Source organism: Buceros rhinoceros, unplaced genomic scaffold, assembly GCF_000710305.1.
Source record: "Buceros rhinoceros silvestris isolate BGI_N320 unplaced genomic scaffold, ASM71030v1 scaffold3805, whole genome shotgun sequence".
NCBI classification, from domain to species: Eukaryota; Metazoa; Chordata; class Aves; order Bucerotiformes; family Bucerotidae; genus Buceros; species Buceros rhinoceros.
The window spans coordinates 40942-41210 of NW_010414390.1; the positions used below are offsets into that span (position 1 = coordinate 40942).

The 269-nt window shown below is 42.8% G+C and overlaps 1 protein-coding gene across 1 annotated transcript in view; it reads left to right on the forward strand.

Moving 5' to 3' along the window:
- LOC104494252 (interleukin-17 receptor D-like) overlaps positions 1-250 on the forward strand; it is a gene marked incomplete at both ends in the record, with an annotated part of 15052 nt that extends 14802 nt beyond the window's left edge. The window contains one exon of the mRNA XM_010137061.1: positions 173-250. Coding sequence (XP_010135363.1) covers positions 173-250 — 78 coding nt within the window. The remainder of the gene's footprint in view (positions 1-172) is intronic.
- Between the last annotated feature and the right edge of the window lie 19 nt (positions 251-269).

The window sequence follows — 269 nt, forward strand, 5'->3', positions numbered from 1 at the left end:
ACATTTTATATTGTAATTGTAACGTAGCTGAATCTATGAAAACTCGTACTCGTAGAGCAGAATCTGCGTCATTGCGATTAATTGTTGATGTTACGTGTTAATTTGGGGTTTTTTTACTTCTGTTCCATTAATGCTGTAAAATCCACGTGTCTTCTCCTCGTTTTTGATTCAGAACGATGACAAAGACATTCGCGTTGTTGCTTCCAAGAGCCAGGCTCACGATCTCAGCCTGCTGTCGCCAATGCAGGCGGTCCGTGGCCGGTCTTTAC